Source organism: Corythoichthys intestinalis, chromosome 6, assembly GCF_030265065.1.
Source record: "Corythoichthys intestinalis isolate RoL2023-P3 chromosome 6, ASM3026506v1, whole genome shotgun sequence".
NCBI classification, from domain to species: domain Eukaryota; kingdom Metazoa; phylum Chordata; class Actinopteri; order Syngnathiformes; family Syngnathidae; genus Corythoichthys; species Corythoichthys intestinalis.
Genome location: NC_080400.1, coordinates 48,188,704 through 48,208,731, shown reverse-complemented (window position 1 = coordinate 48,208,731; position 20,028 = coordinate 48,188,704). Strand labels below are relative to the sequence as shown.

Below are 20,028 nucleotides of genomic sequence, written 5' to 3'. Positions count from 1 at the left end.
CTTTTTGCAATTTGTAGAATAACTAATCGCACATTCTGAATTATTTTGAAATTTTTTTTGTTCGGGCCAATTTAAAGCCCTGTCATTCATGTTCTTTACACTCACCTTAGTTGTTAAACCTGGACTGAGGGTGTGTTAGGGAGGTTTCCTCGGCAGAGGAGAAGGTTGGACACACATGGAATCTCTTCTCACTGCAGGTTAGTTGTGATTCAATTGACATTCTTTTTTTAATCCTAGCATTTTTAGCTCATATTGCACAGCTAGGAAAAAAGAGTAAAACTGTTTTAAAATGTGGAACTAATTCAGGAGTATTTTATCCAATTATCAAGTTGCACAGGCCATTGGGCGTTTGTTCGTTCTGTTATGAGGGGCGTGGCACTAGTGATTATTCACACACTGAAATTAGGTCATTCTTGGATTTTTTATTTCAAATGGAATGAGGAAATTTTTCACTTACTACAGAAAAATTTGTTGATGAATCATTTAATCACTGTAAGCAGTGTGGGGAAACTTCTGTGAAATGGTTGAAATGTTTAAAGTAATTCTACATATGGAGTGTTAAAAATATTCAATCCAGAATCCTTATGAATTGGATCTTGACATGCTGTGACCTGTTGTATCCACAATAGCTCCTCTTGGAGCTGCAAGTGTGGAAGAGCCAGCAGCCACCTCTCCTGGTCGTTTGGGGTCTGTCACTGAAGAAACAGAACCTGTAGAAATAGAGACTTGTCAACACGACAAGAGCCAACCGACACAAACTCCAGATTGTCTGGTAAGTAGGCCTATTAGTGCAGGGTTTGTTGCAGCTTTGATTGCTGCATAGTGCATACTGTATATTTGCTCTTTTACCTGTTAAAGAATAGTGACAAGTATGCGGGACTTTTTGTCTTCAGGCACCATACTCATATGACAGTTCTTCATCATCATCGGACAGTGAGGAGGAATGCAAAATGGAAAAGAAAAAGAAACTGAAGAAAAAGAAGAAAAAGAAAGTATGTATCTTCAGAAAAAGATTAAGACTTTATTGACATCCCTAATATGATTGTGTTATACTTAAAAATAATTATCTAATGTCGACAATTTTTTTAAGGAGGGGTGTGAAGGGTGGGAGGTACCCTGTCATTTTTACTGAGGGCAATTCACAATTTCGGGTTGAATATCCGTCACATATAATATTAATATCTGCATCTCAGTACAACATATATATGTGTGTGTATATATTTATATAATATTTAAATGGTCTATTGCATTGGAGGACAATTGAATATACAGTATTACTGCAAACAATTGTTGAGAATATAACATGTATGTACTGCTAGTCTTAAAATTATAAACGGTTTGTAATCAAAATGTAATCTTAATATTGCTTTAAGATGAGAGGGATTTTTTTCATGAGGCACTAAACTTTTATAGCTACTTTAGGGTGTGCCCAGCCTGGGAAGTAGTTAATACCCTCCTGACTGCACTAAACTGGTCAGGCATGTGATTAATGTGTTTGTAGAAAATAGACCAATCACACACTGTGATGGGTACAATAGGCTGTCTGCATAACTGCAATGGGTGGACGTGTGCTTGTTTGTGTGTTTGCCAAGTGCCTGAAGAGCCCTTCCCTTTTTACACTACACAGCAATGACAAAGAGCTCCTTTAAGTTGACAAAGGTCCAAACCAGTAAACCTGTTCATTTGTGTATGCAAAGTACATTTAAAAAAATGAAAGAAAAACAAAAGAAGGCTATCTTTTTACAGGATTCCAGTTCCTCTTCCTCCTCTTCATCCTCTTCTTCCAGCAGCTCTTCAGACAGCGATAGTGAGGTATGATCATCTGCGTGTTCAAATATTGCTTCGGCACGTCTGCCGTTAGACGTTGTCATCACATGTTCAGAGTCACTTTAGTTCCCTTTCCAGCCAAGTCAGAAAGCACCACAGAAACCATTTCAAAATTATTTGCTATGTGCAGAGCTCTCAGCCTATGTAAATCCAAACTACAATCTATCTGAGATGAGTGAAAGTGACTGTATGATGATTATTGAAGTGTGTGGTTTGTTAACATGACAAATGAACTATTTTACATTTACAGTATATTAACATCATTTCCGCAACTGTTGAGTTGTTAACAATAAGCAATTAAAATTTGTTTTAAGAGCACTTCAGATGCAATTCTTTACATTCAGAAACTCTGTCCACATCTTTGTCATTAAACAGAGAGATCTCTTAGGTATTAGATATTTTCAATCACTGATGGGGAAAATTCCTGGCTAGACCTTTGCATTCCAGAATGGTAGTACCGCCTCGAGGTTTGTATTGCTTGACTTGTAAAGTAGTAAAGTATGAGAAACTAGGTGGAGGCATTCACGTTTTGCATGCAGAATGTATCTGATAGAAGGCCGGGTACACACCCATTTGGAAGGCTTTAAACAGACAAGTTATAACAATGAGCTATTTTCCAACATACATTTTTTTGGATCATTGCAAAAAAAAAAAAAAAAATGGACACACATTTACATTCCTATGTAATGGAAATTTATTGTGCATTTAATCAGCGTGTGTATGTTATTTATGCATGCTTTTACTGGAGTCTTGATCCATGTAAAATATCAAGAATTTAGCTCGAATCATCCAGTGACTAACATCTGAATATGTTCATATCATGGCAAGGAAAATGATGACTTCTAAGACTATTTGTTAATCCTTAGTTGGACAATTTTTGAAATAGTTAAAAGGCCAGCATTTCAATGCCAGACACAGGTTTGAGCTAAAAAAAAAAAGTGGGTGAATTGGAGGACATTTTAAAAATGCACCTTTAAAAATTTAAATAATCCAAATATTAAATACTCAAACGTACATACTGAGCACATTAACTTGATCAAAATCAATAAAAACTAACAGAAAAGAAGGCTTAAAGTATCTCGAATAATACCAAATAAGTCTGGAATAGCTCCTAAAATGCCATTTTTCTCTTGTCCCACCTACCTGATGATGACCAAAATAAATCTCAAATAAAACGAATAAGGGGAAAGACCATAGCAAGTATAATTGACCTTAATGTAAAAAACAGTTGCTCAAACTATTTAAAGTATGTCAATCGCAAGTTTCATAGATTTCAGATAATAGAAGATACAATATTTAAACATCCATTGTCGGACGGCTACTTCCTTGAAGTACTGGGTTTTACTTATGTTTTTCTGTACTATTACACATAAGAAAAAAAATGTCTTTTACAAATTTATGTTATTATTATTATTTATCTTAAAAAACATAGTTCCTTTGCTTTGGTAACTTTTAACTTCCACATAAGGTGTCAAATCTTATAGTGGTATGAAAAAGTATCTGAACCTTTTGGAATTTCTCACATTTCTGCATAAAATCACCATCAAATGTAATCTGATCTTTGTCAAAACCACACAGATGAAAAAACTGTCTGCTTTAAATAAAACCACCCAAACCTCTATAAGTTTTCATTTTGTAATGAGGATAGCATGCAAACAATGACGGAAGGGGGAAATTAGTAAGTCAACCATCTGCCTAAGGACACTTAAAGAGCAATTGAAACCAAATTTTACCAAACAAAGTCAGCTGCCCTGCCCATTGTAAAACACACACTGGGTAAGAAATGTCTCGGTGAGGAGCATTGTCTGATGTGTATCATGGCTCAGTCAAAAGAGCTGTCTGAAGACCTGCGATCAAGGGTAGTTGCTTTATATAAAGCTGGGAAAGGATACAAAACCATCTCTAAAAGTCTGGATGTTCATCAATCGACAGTCAGAGTGATTATCTTCAAATGGAGAGAGTTTGGCACTGTTGCTTCTCTCCCAAGGAGTGGCCGTCCACCAAAGATGACGCCAAGTGTTCAGCACATACTCAGACAGGTAAAAAAGAACCTAGAGTGTCTGCTAAAGACTTACAGACATCACTGGCACAGTCCAATATCTCTGGTCACACATCAACAATATGTAAAACAATGGCCAACAATAGTGTTCATGGGAGGACTCCACAGAGGAAGCCACTGCTGTCTAAAAAAAAAACATTGTTGCTCGTTTAACGTTCGCAAAAAGGCACTTTGACACTCCACAGAAGTTTTGGCAAAATATTTTGTGGACTGATTAAACCAAAGTTGAATTATTTGGGAGTAACACACAATGTCATGTGTGGAGGAAAAATGGAACAGTTCACCAACATCAACACTTAAACCCCACCGTGAGGCATGGTGGAGGGAGCATCATGATTTGGGGCTCGGTTGCTATCTCAGGGCCTGGACAACTTGCAAAAATTAATAAAAACAATAAATTCAAAAGTTTATAAGGATTTTTACAGAAAAACCTGAGGCCATCTATCAGACGAAGCTAAAAAGAGGATGGATGCTGCAACAAGACAACGATCCAAAACATAGAAGTAAATCAACTTCAGAATTGTTTCAGAAGAACAAAATACACGTTCTGGAGTGGCCAAATCCAGACTTGAACCCCATTGAGATCTTGTGGCATGACTTAAAGATAGCAATTCATGCCAGACATCCCAGGAATCTGACTGAACTACAGCAGTTTTGTAGAGAAGAATGGGCCAAGAATAGTTCTGATCGATGTGCCAGACTGATCTGCAGCAACAGGAAGCGTCAGGTTGAAGTTATTGCTGCCATTGCTGTATTTTATGGAAATTTTATGCAAAAATGCAAGAAATTCCATAAGGTTCAGATACTTTAAGTATCACTGTAAGTAGCAGCCAATATAAAAAAATAAGTGTAAACTCTTTATACGGACAAAATTTGCAAGAATAGTTCACTTTATTACAAAAATAGCAGTGAATTTATGTCCTCATGGCATGGGTTGGACCCACTGACGGCCGTCTTCTGACACTTGTGCTGTAAGTTTGACATCACTCGAATAGCCTGGTATACATTGTAATTCATTGTTATTCCAAAGGATGAAAAGAAAAAGAAGAAGAAAAAGAAGAAGAAAGAGGAGGACAAGAAGAAAAAGAAAGTAGTGAAAGAGTATATGTGGGACAGGTTGATCGTACCGCCAACTGGTAAGTGAAATACTGTGTCGGGAAGATTCATGTACTTCTCCAAATTTTGTGATTTGCCATGATTAGAAAAAGAGATGGAGTGTAACTCATTACATTTACTCCGTTACATTTACTTGAGTCACTTTTTGAGAAAAATGTACTTCTAAGAGGAGTTTTACTAAGCCATAGTTTTTAATTTTACTAGAGTAAATTTGTAAAGAAGAAACGCAATTCTGACTCTGCTGCTTCGGGCTACATTAGTCGTTACATTTTTCCCTTTTATTCTACATATTAGATTTGACTTATTTTTCTGCCAGAGACGCCGACAGCTGCTCAACCAGTTTCATCTATGAAACGTCGCAACAATAATCACATGCCTCCATTAAACCAGTCAGACTCAAGCTTGCCATTCTATGATCACGCTGGCCTGCCTATTAACATGGCGTCTTTAGTATTTGACATAGAGCACCGCCGTCAACGTGACTCGAAAGAGCGGATTTTAATCTCTCTTTTCCAGTTTTTATTTGGCATAGATTGACCACAGAAAACCGGAGATACCATGTGATCCTTTTAGTTTCATAATAGGACATATTTTTTCTCCACTAGAGGGCACTCATGCTCTTTGGATGAATATGCATAATTTCTGTAGATGTTTTTTCTCTCGCTGGAATTCATTTTTTTGTATTTCCTTGGCTTAATGAGGTTATGTAATATTTTATACTACACTATGATAATAAAGGTTTATATACATAAGTTTGTGCTGAGAAAAAAAAAAGCCATTGTTCAAAAAAAAAAAAAAAAAAAATCCAACATATTACGCAGTTACTCACAATGTTACTCATAAATTGAGTATTTTTTTCACCCAAATACTTTTTTACTTGTACTTGAGTACATTTCTTGAATGACTACTTTTACTTGAGTAATATTATTTTGAAGTAACACTACGCTTACTTGAGTAAAACTTTTGGCTACTCTACCCACCTCTGATTAGAAAACATTTTTTTGCATTGACCTTAATCCCACTCTGAGTGCTGCAAATAAATATTGTAAGACTAATGGCTGATGTTTAACAAGTGATGATTTAGCAGATGTTGTAGATTGATGCGATTCTAAATTTTCACAATCCAAGGTTTCAGTCATAATGGTCGGACCACTGGTCGGAAATCTATAGGATGCTTTTTCCACAGAGCCCCAAAAAATGATTTGCCAATCTACTCATATTGTAATAGGTTTCTACTAAACTTAACTGACCATCATGATTTGTATATCTTTAGATGAACAAATGGAACTTCCTGGGGACTTGGAGTTAAAACGGGTGAGGGAGATAACCTTTGTGACTACTAACAATCGTAAATATTCATTATCATATGAGATAAGTCTTGCTTCTTCTTGCTTGTTCCAGGTTTCCATCTTATCTGATGATGACAATGACCCAGAAGGGAAAAAGAAGGATAAGAAAAAGGTGAAATACATGTGTGCACAAAGTAGATTAATATAAAAATGTTGTATGAACATTCGTAGTAATAACTAAAACGGATAAAACCAATCCCAAAGCTATATTTAGTTAAAACTGCTTTTCTACCTTCACTTTCCAGGATTCCTCTCCCTCTGACAACTCTTCCTCAGACAGTGATGAAAAGAAGAAAAAGGACAAGAAGAAGAAAAAGAAGAAAGACAAGAAAAAGAAGAAAAAGAAAGACAAGAAGGTATGTTAAATGGTGTGTTTTGAAAAGAATCGCATTCATAAATGAAGTCAAGACAGATTGCTTTTCTGTTTTAATGTCATAGGATTCCTCATCATCTGACAGTTCTTCTGACAGTGAAGATGAGAAGAAAAAGAAGAAAGACAAGAAAAAGAAGAAAAAGAAAGACAAGAAGGTATATTAAATAGTGTGTTTTGAAAATAATCGCATTCATAAATGAAGTCAAGAAAGATTACTTTTCCCTTTTTATTTCATAGGATTCCTCATCCTCGTCATCTGACAGTTATTCTGACAGTGAAGATGAAAAGAAGAAGAAGAAGAAGAAGAAAAAGAAGACGAAGGTAGTGTGATCGGGATATGGAAAATTAAGTTCTACTAGTCTTTTTTTTTTTTCAAAATTACATATTTAAATTTAGTAATTTATTTCCTCCCTCTTTGATAGGATTCCAGTTCCTCCTCCTCTTCTTCCTCTTCTTCTTCATCTTCCTCCTCCTCTTCTGACAGCGATGATGACAAGAAAAAGAAAAAGAAGAAAAAGAAAGATAAGAAAAAGGCAAATCAGTTTTTTTAATTTACATGTATGTTAAGAATGTTTAAGTGTGTAAATCGCTCATACTGATTGAAGCTCACTTAAAGGCCGTGTCCGAAAAGGTTTAGGCTAGATTCTAAAACTTTAATGTAAATGTTGTAAAAAGTATTTTCATTTGGATCAGCACCAAATTCCATCATACCCACTGCATGCTTTTTATGTGATGTGATGTAATATGAAGTATACACAGTTTTGTCACACAGATTACTTGAGAAAGCAATTAAATTACTGATTACTGATAACTCCTCATAAAAGAAAAAAAGTAATTTAATTACTTTACTGATTACTTTATTACAAAGTAACAAAGTTACTTTAGAAGTAATTTATCGGTTACTTTTTCATCAATTTTTGTCTCTTTGCTGCCTCAACATAAGAATGACAACAGAAAAATGTCATCACTTGTAATTGACTTTCCGATAATTGAATTTAAAGGGGAAGATCAGAATTTTTCCTATAAGGCTTAATCTTTGAGTTATAGCGGGGTTTAATCAATCGATGGAGTTGATTTCAACCAACACTGACTCACGCTGGCTTAGCCACTCAGGAGCCCTGAAACTAACAAATAACTGACAAACTGCAAGGAATTTGTTGAAATCAACTCCACCGACTAATTAAACCCCCGCTAACTCGAAGATTATGCCTAATGTAAAAAAAAAATCCAAACTTTGGGTTAGGGTTTAGGGGTCAGGGTTAACAGCATATCAGTGCCAGTGTAAAGCAATGCAAACTGATTGCACAATAAACAACAACACACAAATGAATTGTGCAATAAACACAAGGTGTGGGCAGGCGCGAATGCGCGCGCACAACTAGGAAGTACGCAGTACACACACGCGGTCAATTTGGCCACGAAACACACTCAAAAAACACTCAGTCGGACTTACAACACATCCCAAAGATGCTAAACGAACACATCACCTCACGCCGTAAATGTGCAACACAAATATTATGTAAACAATGTTTGCTGACTTGGAGCGATGACTACCCACCGTTGCAACGGCAAAGTTACGAATGTATGTAGCGGCTCAAACCTATCGCTGGAACCCTTCAGAATGAAGGAAAAATACTCAGGTTCATTCATGGACGCACACAGATCAACATTCCCTCGCACATCTCAACAGGTGGCTGCACTCGGCTCAAATGCCCGCATTCGTCACGTCTTTCTCAGTCCCAAAACACTTAGCACGTGTGACTTGAGACCAAAACAGGAAGTAACTATGAGTGGTTATCGTGGAAACGAATGGATGAACATTTTCTGTTCAAAATGCTCTACGTACATGACTACAATATTCTTCATTCTACATACATTATGAGGCAATAACAAAATAGTAACGCACAGACACTAAGGAAACTAAATTTAATCAATCAGATTATTGGTTTGGAAAAATAAACGTGTTAGATTGCTCGTTACTTAAAGAAAGTAATCCGATTACAATGACACTTTACTTAGTAACGCATTACTGATAAGACTGGGTATATATCATGCATTAGGAAAATAAGGGGGACATCTCAGATGTACTATACAGGTATATGAAAAATACATTGTCTGACAAAATCAATTAACCTATCACAGGATTCTAGCTCATCTTCATCATCATCTTCTGATAGCGAGAAAGACAAGAAGAAGAAAAAGAAAAAGGACAAGAAGAAAAAAGACAAAAAGGTATTCTGCATAGGCTACTCTATATTTGGTACAATATACACAATCATATATACTGTAATTTATTAGACTATAAAGCGCACCTGACTATAAGCCACACCCACCCTATTTTGTTTTTGTTTTTGCACATAACAAACATAACCTTACAAAACCATACTTGTTCATACAGTATATAAGCCGCAATGAACTATAAAGCCCTGGGTTCAAAGCTAATGAATACTGTAAGTAGCGGCTTGTAGTCTGAAAGTTACGGTATCATGTAAAAATGTTTGAGAAGGATTTCGGTTCTTTGTGCCTTAAAACAATATTTGTCTTAATTTTTCCTTTCTCTCTCTTTTTTTGTTTTTGTTTTACGTATTATGTTTTTTTTTTTTTTTTTCCTTAAATGTTTCTTTCATATTCATGCTCAAACCAAGGGACAGTATTTTGTGCTTGTATTGTGTATTGTAATATACTCTATATAAGTAATTTTAAATAAAATGAATTAATTAATTGAAGGATCCCTTTTAGGGAGAATATACAGTATATCAACTGTTTAAATTGTCATGAATAAATTTTTTTAAAAACTATCAAAAAATAATTATATATTAATATATAAATAATTCTCAATAAAATAATGAAAAAACAGAAATAGTAAAACTTCAATAAATAAATTAGAACAAGTTGTAGTAAAATAATTTTTAAAAAGTATAAAGCCTTAAAATTCAAATTAGTGCAGCGCCTTGTGTATTTTGCAATGGTTATTTATTTGTTTATTTATATTTTAATAAATCTCATGTGACCTGACATGGCTTAACTCTTCGTCTGCCAAAGATGGCAATATACGCCCAATCCATTTTAACCAGCCCCTCCCCATTGAAATGGATTGGACGTCAATAAGTATTTTCAATATCAGTTTCCCTGTTTTATGAACTACTACAACACTCTTTTAACCAGGCTGGCAGTGAATGAGTTAAGCTAGTGATAACGTTTTAATAGTTGTCCACTGTAGTGACCACTGTCCCTGAAACTGTTAACCTCAAATTACAGGGTGATTCAAAAAGAATGACCACAATGCATGATTAAATATTTTATGAAGGAAAAATAGGAAAAGAATAAAACATAATACAGGTATCTTACTGACAGTCAAGTTCAATTTCAAATGTTACAAGTGCTCAGTATGGCCACCCCTTGCAGCACGAACAACATCAATGCGATATGAGAATAACGATATGATAACAGTTTGTGATTTTTTTTTTTTCTGGGGGTTTGAAAAAAAGTCTTTGTTCCGCCATTGCCAACTGACCTGGAAAACTTAAAACCTCAAATAACAACAGCGATCAATTCAATTGATCCTGATGTGCTTCAACGTGTTTGGGGAGAATTTTCATATGGTCTTGATGTTGTTGGTGCTGCACAGTGTGGCCATATTATGCACTTTTACATTTGATTTACACACTAGTTAACTATGAAGAAAATTCAAGCTCAATGTACTAATCCAGAAGATGGTAAAGAAATAGTTGACGAAAGTTTTTAATTTTTCACAGGATGAAGAGCAAGAATTACTTACACCCGCTGGTTAGTTTTTCCAATTTTCCTTTCTAATTAAAATCAATACAATAAGACCTGTTTTTCTCCTGATGTTCATATTGTTGTTCATTGCAGATATTGCAGAGACAAGTGCTGTTGGAGACACAGCCAAGGATATTGATGACAAGGTGACACAATAGCATGAACATTATGTATCGTACGCCACTTAAACAGCAGATAAATTAAGCATGGCTTTTACTGTTTGTGTTGGTAATAGTTTAAAGCAGGGGAAGATCCGTCTGGGACCTACACACCAGGTGGTAAGTCTAAATATCATTGTATTAGCTGACTGTTTTAGATAGGTCAGAGATGTAATTGTGACTCATGGAAGCAGAGGCGTTGCCAGACTTTACTGAAGAGGGCCACCTGAGTGATGACGAGGGAGAGGGAGGGGATGAGATGGAGAAGAAGAAAAAGAAGCTAAAGAAGAAGAAAGAAAAGGTGACCATATTGCTTACATATTGATAAAAGAGCACAATCATCAAGCAGTAATCTGCCTTTGTAGTACGGGTGGGTGATATAGGCTTAAAATTATATCGTTATATTTCAAGGAAATTTGCGATGAGGATATTTATGATGATACGGGAACAAAAATATGATGTAAGTAAGTAATTGCTGCTTCGGATTAACAGCTCGCGCAATATTTAAGACATTCTTGTTTTACACCACAAGGTAAATATTGATATCGATGACTGACACAGCTTAAAATGGATACAAAAAATTTCCATGTGGTGTTTAACCTCAGAAATCAAATGTAGCATAACAGTTTAAAACAGTTTAAAACTTTTTAAAACATTTTCGGTCAAACAAGAAACCCAAAAATGGCAAAGAAAGCTGCAGCCATGCAGTGATGTTTCAATCCCGCTCTCCCAAGAAATGGACAATGGACTTTTAATAAAGGCAATGTATTTTGCCCAAAAAGTGCTTATTTTTAGTGTGTGCCATCGTTCTATATTTTGTGTTTAGCAATACATGAAAAAATTGAGTAATGATTAGGGAGACTTGCCTCCGTTTACAGCTTAAATAAATGAGATCCAATTGGATGGGACTCCTCTAAGATGGTGGCTGTGGCAACCCAGCACAACGAAGCATTTACAGTTTGTATACATGTCTTTGTTGAAAACCAACAGCTAGCAGATACTAGCAAAGGTAGGTAGAGAAGCCAAAACTTTTACTCAAGTAAGAGTAGCCTTTCTTCTAAATAATATTAGTAGATATATTACTTAGATATAAGTAGATATAAAACAGTATTTGTTGAAAAGAATACTCAAGTAATGAATACCATTATGAGTAACTGCTTACAATATCTGATTAAAAAAAAATAGTAATGGTATTTTTTTTTTCTCAGCACAACTTCATCTAAATAAACTGTTATTATACTATAGTATAGCTCAGTCCCCAACCTGCTAGCTTATAGCCACATTATATGCAGAATGGACTTGGTTGTAGGCTCTTCTTCTGGCTTAACAAGTGGCCTTTTCCCGTAAAAAAAAGCTGTCCAAAGACGTCGCCACCCACAGCACTGATCCAACAGCAGCTAACGTTACTGTTTATATTGACTGACGCTGGGCCCAGTAAAGGCGGCCAACCACTAGAGTGCGATGTACACAAATCTCTACTCGGATTAGTCAAGAGGCAAAGGCCAGATTGCGGTCATTAACAAATTATTTATTATTTCTCTGCGGCCCGATAGCAAATGTGCCACAGACCGTTATCGGTTTTCCGGCTCGTGATTGGAGATCCCTGGCTGAGACTATTATATGATCGTATTATGCCCAAAAGATGACTCGAAAATCATCAAATTCAGACCAGAACACTATGACCCATTACCCTTCAAAAAGCATGAGTGCCCGCTAGTGGAGAAAAAAACTGTTACCTCTGAATGGTTTAATGGAGTCATGTCGCGACATCACATTGGTAAAACTGGTAGAGCTACTGTCGGCATCTCAATATGTCAATATGTAGAATAAAGAGGAAAAATGTAACGACTAGTGTAGGCCAAAGTAGCGGAGTTCTTTACAAATCTACTAAAGTAAAAAGTATGGCTTAGTAAGACTACTTTTAGAAGTACATTTTTCTCAAAAAGTTACTCAAGTAAATGTAACGGACTAAATGTAACTCATTACTACCCAACTCTGGATTGTAGTAGTATTGTATAATACTAATTTGAGATGACCATTGATTTTGTAAACACAAAATACATATCGCCACATAAAATACACCGTTAATATTGGTGATGGTATGATATGGCACAGCCTTACCGTGTACTTATTTATTTACTCATTTATTTTTTTGCAATAGGATTCTGGTTCCTCTTCAGACAGTGATGATGAGGAAAAAGACAAGAAGAAGAAGAAAAAAAAGAAGAAGAAGAAGAAGAAGAAAAAGAAGGTACAATATACTGTAAATACCGGTGATAATAATCCTCAGAGAGTTCATCTGCAATTTAAAGCTTCCACAGGACCCAATCAAAGGGTAGTTTGAATGCCTACTAATAGGGGATGTGTATTTTTTCTTCAGATATATCTAAATTGAGCTTAACAATAAAAGCTGCTGGTCATTTTAATATATCTAAATTGAGCATAACAATAAAAGCTGCTGGTCGTTTTAATACTGAATATTAAATTGCTAGATAAATATAACAATGCTCTATTGCACACAGCTCTATTAATATATATAAAGTATTCAGTGATTACATATGGTCACGCATTTGGTGGGGTCTAATGCACGGTGACAGATGTTTTATAAAGAGGCGCTCAAGTAATTTTCCAATATTTGTCATTGTTTCATTCGCCCTGGTTGAAGTGTTATATACTGTATGTAGTTTTTAATTTGATTTGAAGGCTGTCTAAAATACATATCTTAGCGCGCATGGAGCCCTGTCTAAGGGGGATTTTCAGATGGGTAAATATTTAATTTTATGTAATTGTGAAATAGTGGCACTTTGTGTCATTGAAGAACAATTGCAAACGTAAAGGCGTCAAGTCACTACACCAAATGCGTTGCTAAGACCCAAGAGCTTTCCACCAACAACACCCACTCCACCGACGGCCAATCAGAATAACACATTGAAATTGGATCCAGTCAGCCACATATTAATAAGAATCAAACTTTTGCAGAAACCCAAGCCAAGATGACCAATTGAAATAGCTTTTAAAAAATGCTTTTCAGGGAAATGTCAATGCAAATTGTCACTTCAACATGGTAAAATGGCGTTCAATGTTCTGAATAATAATGAAAAACAAAACAAAACACCACATTAGTCCCTTTTTAAATGTTATGACGTATTTCTGACTTAAATGTTGCAGATCTTACTTATTGCTATCAATGCATATTTTTTATTTCATGTTTAGGATTCATCAAGCTCATCTTCATCTTCTGAAAGCTCTTCGTCGGAAAGTGAGGATGAGAAGAAAAAGAAGAAAAAGAAGAAGAAGAAGAAGAAAAAGGTATGTTTCCTTCTATTTGTATTTTTATTGTATTTACTGTTAGTTTATTATAATGTTTTTCTATTTAACGATACTAATAGGATTCTAGTTCTTCCTCCTCTTCCTCTGAAAGTGAGGATGACAAAAAGAAAAAGAAGAAGAAAAAGAAAAAGGTATGTTTCCTTTTAGTTGTATTTTTATTGCATTACTGTTAGTTTATTATAGTGTTTTTCTGTTTAACTCTACTAATAGGATTCTAGTTCTTCCTCCTCTTCCTCTGACAGTGATGATGACAAGAAAAAGAAGAAAAAGAAGGTTTGCACTTGCACATCTCATATTATCTCATTGCTCTACGGCCTGAGTTTCTTTGTATTATTAACATTTATATCTCATATTATCCCATTGCTCTACGGCCTGAGTTTCTTTGTATTGGTAACATTAATGTATTTTTGTTGAATAATTTTAAATAACGTGCGTTTTGAAAAATCCTCTTCTCAGGACTCTGGTTCTTCGTCTTCCTCTTCCTCATCTGAAAGTGATGATGAAAAGAAGAAAAAGAAGAAGAAGAAAAAGAAGAAGAAAAAGGTTTGCTTTTTGTTGTAACTTGTAATATGGTCCAGATATTATGTGTCAATTATCTTTATTTTTATTGTATTTGCAGTTGGTTTGGTGCTTAATACTGTTTTTCTATTTAACTGTACTAACAGGATTCTAGTTCTTCCTCTTCATCCTCTGACAGTGATGATGACAAGAAAAAGAAGAAGAAGAAGAAGAAAAATAAGAAGAAAAAGGTTGTCCTTCTTCCTCTTGTGTAATCCAATACAGGATTGCTTTACAGCTTGAGTCGGTATTCGTAATGTGACAATGTATTTTTGTTCATTTAATTTCTAATTAAAATGTGGTTTGAAAAATCCTCTTAGCAGGACTCTAGTTCTTCGTCTTCCTCTTCCTCATCTGAAAGTGATGATGAAAAGAAAAAGAAGAAAAAGAAGAAGAAACTGAAGAAGAAGAAAAAGGTTCGCTTTTTGTTATTACTTGTTGTTTGATCCAGTATACTATGCAGTCAGTACTATGTCACGATGTTTTATGTTATTTATTCTTATATTGTGGTTTCCCAAAATGTTACAGGACTCAAGTTCTTCCTCATCTTCATCCGACAGTGAGGATGACAAGAAGAAAAAGAAAAAGAAGAAAAAGAAGAAGACAAAGAAGAAGAAAAAGGTAAATAAGTACTAGTATATTATTTTATTATTGCTGTTGCCTGGAATATTGTATATCAATCACTTGGCTTTAAGACAGCAGTTTATTTCTGACTTTTGTTTAGAAGGCCAACTCTTCTGATGATAGCGCTTCCTCATCATCATCATCATCATCTTCCTCCTCCTCTGATAGTGATGGTGACAAGGTGAGGTCACACACTATTTTTCCATTCGTTTAGAAATTATACCATATATGTTTCTTTCAGAAAAAGAAGAAAAAGGATAAAAAGAAGAAAAAGAAGAAAAAGGACAAGAAAAAGGTGAGCCAGCACTTAAAAGTGTTTCACAAAAAAAAAAAAAAACTCATCAATGGTCAGATTTGTGTGAAAAAACACAAAAAGCAGTGTAACAAAACATTAATTTCCCATCTTCATAAAAAGATTCATAGTCTACGATGAATTAATTACGCACTAATGCACAGTACTATGACGGCATGATCAAAACCTCTGCTGCACTAAAGTTAATCACGCATAATTTAAAAGTATTCATTGAAATGCAGCTTTAGTTTTTATATATGAACCTAATTCTGTGTCTGGGAACTGGAAATGACACTATGTGACTGTTTCCGTGCAGGATTCTTCCTCTGACTCGTCCAGTGATTCTTCTAGTGATGATTGCAAAAAGAAGAAAAAGAGGAAAAAGGACAAGAAGAAAAAGAAAAGCAAGAAAAAAGTAGGTATAATGCCAGTAATTGGCATTTTACATCGCCTGCGTTACATGTTACTTTTCTTTGTTTTCATTTTTTTCTCATTGTGAATTAATAGTTTCATTTTCATGCCGCTGGTGCAATTGATAAGCCCCGTGTAACTATACCGTAAATGAGCGCTAGAGGCAGCAACACAAGTACAAGCAAGATTAAGCAGGTGAACATGATATTGACCAATAAAAACACACTGTGAGAGCAGCACGCCTTCAGATGGGTGCTGCAACCTGTTGTACAGTAGGTGGCGGCATGGACGTGATAGTTGCTCGCAATCTGCCATTAAGCAAAGTTTTGGAGTTTTTGAGCTTATTAAGCGTCTGTTTACAGTGCAGTCAATTTTATTGCTTGTCTTTTTTTCATTTTCAGTCAATTAATTTTCTGGTTCTTTGTTTGAATATTTTCTCAGATCTCTGTACACTGCAAAAACACACCTCCTTAAAACTAAATTACCTTGTTTTCAGTGTAAGTCTACTCAAAATAAGTGAAATTATCTGCCAGTTCTTCAAGTAAATTTTACATAGATTTCTTGAAATATGAAAAATAGCCAGCTGAAAATATGATAAAAAGACTTATTTTAAGCAATAAATTAGTGTATTTAATCTTTATAAAAACTTGTTTGTCAGAAATGTTCTTAATTCAAGAATACATATTTTTCAAAACATAATTTGAAAGAATTTTTTTCTTGATTTAGGTGAAATATTACCAACTTTTAGATGTATGGGCTTAATAAGAAGAAATAGTAATATTTACTTAAAATAAATGGAGTAATCGGAATAATTAATCTGTAAACTAGTCTGTAACACTCGAAACAAGATGGAGAAAATTATTTGACGAGCTTTAAGAAAAATAATCTGATTTAGACATTATAAATTTGCAGAAATAATTTTACTTTTTACTTGTACATTTTAAAGCAAGTACTTTTGTCTTTTTACTTGAGTATTTCTTTCTTAAATAGTTGTACTTTTACTTCAGTACTTTTTTGCATCTGCATAAATACTTTTACTTCAGAAATAAAAAGTGAGTACTTCATCCACCACTGTTGAAAATAATATTTATGCTTTGAAAGTGGAGGGAAGATTTCAGTATGCTAACCAAATGTGTACATTTGCATCCAAGCATTCCGATTCTTCTGGAAGTGATTATGAAAAGAAGAAAAAGAAGAAAGACAAGAAAAAGAAGAAAGATAAGAAGAAGAAAAAGGTTAGTTTGTTGGATGCAGTGGTTTACGTATCTGACTCACTCATTCAGTAACAGTATAATTACTGTATTTTTGGGCTATAAGTCGCAGTTTTTTCATAGTTTGGCTGGGGGTGCGACTTATACTCAGGAGTGATTTATTTGTGAAATTATTAACACATTATTATATCATTTCACATGTTATTTTGGTGTTTTGGAGTGAATAACTGAATAACTCTTAATAGCTATGGCCACGTCAACATACCGGCCACGTTCACATTTCGTTGTTCATGCATCATGTAACATTATCATACTGTTCATTTATTCAGCATGTTGTTCTCTATTGTATTTTTATTTTAAATTGCCTTTCAAGATGACATATCTGTACTATGTGTTGGATTTTATCAAGTAAATTTCCCCCAAAAATGCGACTTATACTCCAGTCCGACTTATATATGTTTTTTTTTTCCTCTTCGTTGGGCATTTTATGGCTGGTGCGACTTATACTCAGAAGCGACTTATAGTCCGAAAAATACAGTTGTAGTCCTTCTCCATATGTGCCGTGGTTGCCTTGTGACCAGTCCATTGTCTAGTCTGCCTTTTGTCTGAATTCCGCTTTGGTCCTAGATCCCCGAACCCCTGAACGGGAGAAGTGTCGTACAATATTTATGATTGGATAAATCAGTGAATGTATAGGAATTATGTGGTTAAGCTTTGTTTTGCAAAATTCGGCATGGTTAATTTATGTTCAGGATTCAAGCTCAAGCTCCTCGGGCTCCAGTTCCTCGAGTTCCAGTGGCAGTGACAAGGAAAACAAAAAGGCCAAGAAAGACAAGAAGAAAAAGGAGAATGTAAGTAAATGCAATGCAATGACAACATTATCTTATTGTACTGTATATGCTTATATAGGCGAAGTTGACAAGAGTCTAAGCACCTTTTTGCTTATTTATGGGCAGTACAAAATTTTTAAATGACACTTTATAAAAGTGTTAAAACACTGACAGGGGTTCCACATTGCCAGTTCCACATTCCACAGTGCACCTATGAGCGTTGTTTTTAAGATAATGGTCTCCACTACTGCTGGGTTGTCCTCAAACTTTATGGGTTCTATTTACATGCCTATCATAGATCTAAGGGCTTTTTTGTGGCGCTCTGGGCGGCTATTCCATTTGCTGATAATCAAAGCATCTCCTCTCATTCCCTTTAATTAAGGTATATTCCCATGTTGCATTAAGACAGATACAGTGCAAAATGGTCTATGTAACTGCACTTGGTCGCTACAGCCACAGACATCGTTAGCAGCCACTCTTATTAAATGAGTTGGTGATAACCGATTGCAACCTTATGTATCTATTGCCACTTCTGATCTTTTGTTTTCCCTGACTCCACAGCTTTGTATTGGCCAGTGGAATGATTTAAAACTACTGTATAAACTGATAACATTAATAAAAAAAAAAGATTCAATGGATTGAGCTTCACAATGATTCACGGGGTGTGATGCATGCTGTTGTCATATTTATGATTGAAATGCATCCGACAATCACATTGCGTTAAACACGTGTGTCACATTACAGATGTTTTTATAAGTCCTATCCACTAGGCTGAGTTTCTGCCATCAAACTGTCAATTCTGTAGCATATCATTAGGGACACACCTTTGCTACATAGCTATGCCATCTCCAAAGACAGAACCCCAGTATTTGGTTGGTGCTGTACGCTTGAATACAGCCTTGATTTAGCAGCATAAAGAGCAAAAATACTTAGCACCACATTGTTAATTCTTCCTTTTAATTGCAGAAAAGTCCTGATGCTGAGCAAAGCGGCGACCCACAAATGCAAGTGTCAGACCCTGGCGCGAGTGGCTACTCAGCATTTAGCAGAAGCTCGAAGCCTGGTGGTGGTCCTGTTCTTACGTATCCATTGCTTCCCTCCAAACCTGTTGTAAACCTGGATCCTCTTAACCCTCCACCTCCCGCAGTCTCAAATGTATCTGTGTCTACAACTGGTGGCGGAGATCGAGCACCTATTCGCAGACCCCTAAGTCCCATGGAGTCATTGATGGGGAGTACATTTCGGTACAGGGACACGGGGCCCCGTCCCACCACGCACTTAAGCTCGAGTAGTCTATACAGAGGCCACAGGTCTTACAAGTGAAAATGATTCACAAATGTTGATCACATGAGGAAAAGTTTAAGTGACAAATTATCCCTGTGACAGTTTTAACAGATGTCTAATGAAACCCAATTAAAAGAAATGTCGGATGGCGGGTGGTCATTGTGCTGCAAAAAAAGATGATTTTACGTGGAATATACGTATTGATATTTCAAATGAAATACTGCAATTCAGTGTTTGCTTCAGGGAATAAAACAATAAGATTTATTTTGTGCATGCTGCTGTTAAATTGCTGTCAGTGATTCTATTCTTGAATATAATATATAATAAAGTTAGGGTTAACAAGATGAAGTCATTGACTTCATTTGACAATTCTTCTGATGTCAATATGAAAAGGAAAAAAAGTTAACTTGATCAGGATTTGTTTCATTGATTGTAAAGCAATCAATTTCTGCTATTTCAATAAAGGGTGTTTTGGAAAGAATAATCCTTTTAGGGCTTGCCAAATGAAGCCAGTACATCCATTACAGATTACAATTACAAGAACACTCATCGCACCATTATACCACATAGGAAACTCAACTTTTTTTTTTTTTTTTTGTCAAAGAATAGAGATGAAGTTACTATTTTTAATTTAATTACAACAACCGTGGATGTACACTTTTTTCCCCACATACTTTATATAAGCAATTCAAAAAACAGACAAGTAACCTAATGAAAACCAACGCAAGCTTGAGGAAAACATGCAAACTTTGCAGAATAAGGCCGGAATTTAGACTCGAAATCTGACCATCAGAATATGAGGCACCCCTGCTAACCAATACAGTAC

The 20,028-nt window shown here is 35.3% G+C and overlaps 1 protein-coding gene across 5 annotated transcripts; it reads left to right on the top strand.

Moving 5' to 3' along the window:
* The first annotated feature begins 94 nt into the window (after positions 1 to 94).
* Positions 95 to 19,546, top strand: LOC130918061 (dentin sialophosphoprotein). 5 transcript variants are annotated; one of them, XM_057839937.1, is made up of 30 exons: positions 95 to 197; positions 630 to 772; positions 894 to 992; positions 1,747 to 1,812; positions 4,917 to 5,022; positions 6,276 to 6,316; positions 6,404 to 6,463; positions 6,597 to 6,707; positions 6,790 to 6,879; positions 6,962 to 7,045; positions 7,147 to 7,257; positions 8,867 to 8,956; positions 10,480 to 10,510; positions 10,598 to 10,650; positions 10,740 to 10,779; positions 10,857 to 10,963; positions 12,824 to 12,913; positions 13,876 to 13,971; positions 14,052 to 14,123; positions 14,203 to 14,265; positions 14,449 to 14,535; positions 14,658 to 14,741; positions 14,871 to 14,966; positions 15,079 to 15,171; positions 15,275 to 15,355; positions 15,416 to 15,469; positions 15,783 to 15,881; positions 17,029 to 17,112; positions 17,841 to 17,939; positions 18,885 to 19,546. In XM_057839937.1, exons 1-30 carry the CDS (start codon positions 176 to 178, stop codon positions 19,239 to 19,241), a joined length of 2,709 nt encoding a protein of 902 aa, XP_057695920.1. In that variant the 5' UTR covers positions 95 to 175; the 3' UTR covers positions 19,242 to 19,546. The 5 variants fall into 5 exon arrangements, with proteins under 5 accessions (XP_057695920.1, XP_057695921.1, XP_057695918.1 ...); XM_057839938.1 differs by having other exon boundaries at positions 10,740 to 10,782; positions 10,869 to 10,963; XM_057839935.1 differs by having other exon boundaries at positions 10,740 to 10,782.
* Positions 19,547 to 20,028: the final 482 nt, after the last annotated feature.